At 72.3% G+C, this 5,918-nt stretch overlaps 1 protein-coding gene across 1 annotated transcript; it reads right to left on the reverse strand.

The window, feature by feature from the left end:
• Nucleotides 1-2,498: 2,498 nt before the first annotated feature.
• AURANDRAFT_71144 (expressed protein) lies at nucleotides 2,499-5,051 on the reverse strand (the record flags this gene model as incomplete). The annotated part of the gene is made up of 1 exon (XM_009037005.1): nucleotides 2,499-5,051. One exon carries the CDS (start codon nucleotides 5,036-5,038, stop codon nucleotides 2,513-2,515), a length of 2,526 nt encoding a protein of 841 aa, XP_009035253.1.
• Nucleotides 5,052-5,918: the final 867 nt, after the last annotated feature.

Raw genomic sequence — 5,918 nt, forward strand, 5'->3', positions numbered from 1 at the left:
GCCGCCGCCCGCGGCCCCGTCGGCCGTCGACGCGGTGGGCGCCGCGGCCCAGGCCCAGGCGGCCGGCGCCCCGCCGTGGCGCCAGGGCAACTGGACCGCGGAGGAGGAGGACTTCACGGCGGCCTCCATCCGCGAGTTTGACCGGGGCATGCTCAACTGCCCGCGGGGCACGTCGCTCCGGCCCTACCTGAGCGAGAAGCTCCACCGCGCCCCCGTGCACATCACGCGAAAGTTCATTGACGACGCGTCCTTCCGGAAGCGCGTGTTCGGCGACGCGGTCATGGGGAAGCGGGTCTTCACGCCCTGCGATCAGACGACGGAGAACGTCGCGGAGGCGTTCGGCGTCCGGTCCAAGCTCCGCGAGCTGGAGCAGCGCTTCGCGAGCGCCGCGGCGAGCGCCCCGACGAGCGCCTCGACCACGGGGGGCGGCGACTGGGCGGAGCACGAGAACCGGACGCTCTTCGACCTCCACCGGCAGCACGGCAACAAATGGAAGTTGATCGCCAAGTCCCTGCCGGGTCGGACCATTCACGCCGTCAGGAATCGCTGGAAACAGCCCGCGATGCAGCGCTGGATCGACGCGCTCTCCGCGCCGCCGCCGCCGCCGCCGCCGCCGCCGCCGCCGCCGACGGCCGCGCGCCTGCGCTACACGGCCGCGCTGGCCGTGCTGGACGCGCGCGGCGAGGACGGCTTCGAGGCCGCGGCGGCCGCGCTCCGCGCCGGTGCGAACCCGAGCGACGCGGTCGTCGCGGAGGCCGCGCCGCCGCCGCCCGAGGCCGCGCCCGAGCGCGTCGCGGCCGACGGCGCGCGCGAGCCGTCGTCCGTCGCGGCGTCCGAGGGCGAGGGCCCCGCCGACGCCGCGCCGCGGCTCGTGGCGCACGAGGCGCTCGGCGCGGACGGCGGCGCGTCCACGGCCCAGGCGACGTCGCCCGTCGTCGACGCGCTCGCGGCGGACGGCGGCGGGACGCCGGCCGCGGCTCCGGCCGCGCGCCGCCCGGGCAAGTGGGGCGACGACGAGAAGGCGACGTTCCTCGACTGGTCGCTGAGCGGCGGGTGGGGCGACTGGTCCGGGCTGTCGACGAAGATGATGGGCTCGCGCTCTAACCTGCAGATCAGAGACTTCGCGGTGGCTTTTACGCAGCAAAACTCCGTCGCCGCGGCTGCGCTCGAGGCCAAGGCGGCGAAGCGCGAGGCCAAGGCCAACGGCGCGGCGGAGGGCCCCAAGTCCCACAGCACGTTTTCCGGCATGACGACGACCGTGGCCCTGCAATACGCCCGCGAACGGTGGGGCATCGACCGCGAGGGCGGCCCGGGCTACGTGATGACGGAGAAGCGCGCGCACTTCGAGCCCTTCTCCGCCGGCACGGGCACGTCCAAGGGCAAGGAGTACGTGCGCGCCTGCACGTTCGAGGAGCGCGGCCGCCCGTACGTCGCCGCGGCCGCGACCATGAGCAAGTACGCGCTGGGCCGCATCGACGAGGCCTGCGAGCACGCCCTCCCCGGCGACGTCTTCGATCGCGTCTCGCCGGAGGGCGACGACAAACCCTGGCAAAACGTGGGCACCCACCGGCAAACGGACCAGAAGTCGCACAAGGCGAACTTCGGCAAGCCCGACAACTTCGACAACCAGCAGGACGGCGCGGAGGAGCTCCCACCCCACGCCCACGCGGCTATGTCCACGCTCGCCGGACTGACGTCGAGTTTCCAGCCGAAGGACCGCGGCTTCTTCGCCGGGACCGTCAAGTCGAACTCGAAGATCTTCGTGATGGCGCCCGGCGAGAAGCGCGCCGTGACGCTCCACGCGCACCGCGACAACGCCTTGGCGGGGAACGAGGCCGTGCCGTCGCTTGCGACCCACGCGACGATCTCCTACGCGACGCTGGACCACGACACGCGGAAGCTCGTGCCCATCTCCGAGGCGCGGGCCGCGGAGCTCGAGCTCGAGCTCAAGAACGTCTCCGGCGTCCGCTTCACGGCGAGGCACCTCAATCCGAAGTCGAAGCTGGGCTACGCGCGCATGGACACGGCGTCGGAGATCGTCATCCGCGTCGGCCACAACGCGAGCTACGCCTTCGACGGCCTCGCGAACGCCGCGTTCCTCCACGAGGTGGCCAACGCCGAGAACCCCATCCCGGGCTTGTACCGCATCACGCACGTGAGCTTCATGCAGGCCAACTAAAGCCTCGTCGCGCCCAAGGACACGCGCGGCGCGCGGCTCCACGGAGTCCGTCGTCGCGCCCAGCTAGACCCGCCGCGGATGGCCCGGCGGGTCTGGACACTTCAAAGTTTTTTCGACGAGACCTTCGGCCGTACTGAACGCGCTCGCCTAGGTCAGGGGAGAGCCACATGCCTCCCTTCAAAGACTAGGGCGCGTGGCCACTAAGAAGAACTCGCTGTTATGACGGGCCTACACATAGGACCTCGCGCTCCTCGCCGCGCGCCTCGCCCGCGGCCCGACGGCCTGCGCCCGCGCGTCGCACGGGTCCGTATAGCTCCCTGGGGTCTTTCGACGTTAACCGGAGGCGAGGTGGGGGCACAGGTCGGCGCAGTCGCCCGGCGTCCTGGCGACGGACCGGTCCTCGTGGCGCGTGTTCGTCGTCGTGCCGTCCTTCATGACGTCCGTGGAGTGGTGCTCGAGGGTCGTGACCCTCGTCTCGCAGGTATCCGGCGCCTCGCAGACGACCTCCGGCTCGAGGGCCTCGAGGCGGACGTACTTGGCGACGACGGCGCCGTCGCCGCGCGTCTCGCGCGACAATAGGCGGGGCTCGCCCGCATAGAGCGCGGGGTCGCAGGCGTCGACGCCGTTGGGCAGGCCGACATCCACCAAACGCTTGAAGACGGCGACGTACTCGACGGACGCGGCGTCGTCCGTGACGTAGTCGAACTCCGCGGGGTCCTCGCAGAGCGCGTTGACCGGCGACCGGAGCACCCACTCGTTCTTGAAGAAGCCGCAGGTCGACGCCCGCGCGCCCGTGCCCGTGTCGCCGCAGCGCTTCCAGGCGCCGGCCATGTGGAGGATGGGGGACCGGTCCAGCGCCGACCGCGGCGACGTCGCCCAGGCGAAGGCGAACTCGTCCGAGAGCGACGAGTCGACCCTGGCCTCGCCCGCGGCGTCGGCCTTCCAGAGCAGCCAGAGCGGCGCGAGCATGTCGGCCTTGAAGGAGAGCTGGACGTCGACGGCCGAGTTCGCCCCCCAGGACCCGAGGTGGAGCCGTTTTTCTTCCTTGCGGATCTTTTTGTACATGGCGTCGCCGACCTCCCACGCGGCGTGGAAAAAGTCCGCGTCCCAGAGGTCGTAGAGTAAACCCTGGCTGAAGATGCCCGTGCCCTCGCCGTCGCGTGCCCGCACGACCGACACGCAGGTGTCGCGCTCCCAGTCCGCGGCCGCGCAGAGCAGGCCCCAGACGTCGACTCCGTGCGCCGCGTAGCCGTCGTGGCTTCTTTGAATATGGCCCGTGCCCGTGTAGGCCGTCGCGTCGGCTAATATGGTCGTGACGTGGCCCGGTGGCTTGACGCCGGGCCGCGTCTCGTGGGACGGCGGGTTCGCCAAGAGCGGCGGCAGGCCCCGGGGGAAGATGACGTCCGCGTCGTGGTAGAAGACGCGGTGCGCGCGGAGCTCCGCGGCGTCGTCGGCGACGAACTTGGCCAGGAGCCAGAGGCGGATGCTGCCCGTGTACTCGAAGGCCGCGGTCTTGGGCCGCGCGTCGACGTAGGTCCGCGACCGCGCGCCGGCGTTGCGAAACTGCGACACCGCTTTCGACTCTTCCTCCCCCCTTTTCAGCGCGAAGAGCATGACGACCTGCTTCGGCCGCACGCCGACGTCGAGGAAGTTGCGGAGGTAGACGGCGCACTGCCAGCGGAGGAAGGGGATGTCGGGCATGACGCTCACGAAGAGCACGTCGCGCGCCGCTCTTTTTGCGCAGCCCGCGGACTCCGGCCTCAGGCTCACGGCGACGTCGAGCGCGCGCTCCACGTAGAGCGCGCTCGCACTATCGGCGTCGACGTCGTCGAAGGCACCCGCGTCGGCGCAGAGGCGGTCCACGGGGCTTTCGTTCTTGAAGGACCCCTTGTGGAAGACGCCGCGCGCGGGCTCCGCGACGCCCGCCATGTGGAGGATCGCGTGCGTCGAGGCCTCGGCGCGCGAGTCCGTCGCCCAGCCGAAGCTCAGGTCCGGAGACGTCGCCGTCGTCGCCGCGGGCTGCTCGGACCAGAGCAGCCAGAGCGGCGCGAACATGTCCGCCTTCCAGGACAGCTGCGTGTCGAAGAACGGCATGGGCTCAACATGAGGCCTCTCCGCCTCGAAGGCCCGGAGCCGGTTGAAGAGGTCGGCGGTGCGCTCGAGCGCCTCGGCGAAGAAGGCCGCGTCGACGCCCTCGAGCAGGCCCTGGCTGAAGATGCCCGTGCCGGTCAAATCCCGCTCCTCCACCTCCGCGCGGCAGGCTTCGACGTTCTCCCACCCGGGGAAGGCGCCGCACATGGCGGCCCAGCAGGCGTCGTAGGCGCCCGGGTAGCTGCGCTCCATGGCCCGCGCCGTGCGCTCGACGTGTCCGAAACCGACGTACGCGCCCGCGTCGCTGAGCGCGAGCCGCGGCGCCGCGCGCGGCAGGCACGACCCGTCGCCGGCGAGGATCTCGGGCAAACGCAGAAACGCGACGTCGGCGTCGTGGTAGAAGACGCGCGTCGTCGCGAGCTCCGCGGCGTAGCGGTCGAAGAACCGCGCCATCGCGTGGAGGCGGACCGTTCCCGTGTACGCGCGGTACGCGGCGCCGCGCGCGTCCTCGAAGGGCTCGACGCGGTAGCCCATGGCTTGGAGCGACGCGAGGCCCTCCGACGCCGGCCGGCCCCGCGCGACGGCGAAGACCATGGCGACGCGGTGCGGTGCGACGCCGAGCGACCGGAAGTTGGCGCCGTAGGCCTCGCACTGCCAGATGAACTCGGGCTCGTCGGGCTGCGCGGACACGAAGAGGATGTCCGACGCGACGGTCGCCGCCGACGCCGCCTGGACGAGGCCCGCGAGGAGCGCGAGGCGTCGCCGCATCGTCTGCCTTCTCGCGCTGGCGACCCAAAATTTACCACAACACAACCCGAGCTGACCTCGAGCGGGCGGGCCGTCGCCTCGCGACCCGGACTCGACCGATGGTGAGACCCCGGTAGATATGTCGACGCGCGAGGAGTGGCTCGCCCAACAGATCGCCCACTACGAGGCGAACGACGGCGCCTCGCGGGACTCGCGGGACCGCCTGGTCGAACTGCGGTCCCAGTTGTGCTGCGTGAGCCTCAAGGAGGGCGTGCTCCACCTCGAGGACGGCGCCCCGGCCTACTGCCGCCTCGTGCCCGCGACGTTCGCCGAGGGCCTCTATCTCGGCCCGGTGCTGCGCTGCGCGCCGCACGAGGAGATCGTCTTCCACGGCCAGTGCCCGTCGCCCGCGGCGGCGGCGCCGGGCGCCGTGATCTTGCTGCACGAGTGCGTGGCCGTGGACGACCGGGGGGACCGCGGCTTCGCCGTCGAGTGCCCGCCGGGCGTGGTTCACGCGTTCGCCGCGGCCGGCGCCGCGGCGCGCGACGCGTGGCGCGACGCGATCCGCGCCTCTCTCTCGCGCCACAACGACATCCTGCGGCGCCTGCCGCCGTCGGGCGGCCGGCGCCAGGCCGCCGTCGCGCAGCGGCGGCGCGCGCCGTCCGTGCGCTGGGCCTACGGGACGCCCGGTCGCGAGACGTCCGTCGAGGAGGCGCGCGCCGTGTCGCCGCCCGACGACGAGGCGCCGCTGCGCTTCGCCTACGGCAGCTCCCGCGAGGACACGTCCGTCGAGGAGACGCGGTCCGCGGTCGCGCGGCGCCGCGCGGCCGCCGCGGCCGCCGCGACTCCGGCGCGCGTCGAGGCCGCCGCGAGCTCGGTCGCGACTCCGCCGGCGAGCCCG

Source organism: Aureococcus anophagefferens (genome assembly GCF_000186865.1).
Source record: "Aureococcus anophagefferens unplaced genomic scaffold AURANscaffold_5, whole genome shotgun sequence".
NCBI classification, from domain to species: domain Eukaryota; class Pelagophyceae; order Pelagomonadales; family Pelagomonadaceae; genus Aureococcus; species Aureococcus anophagefferens.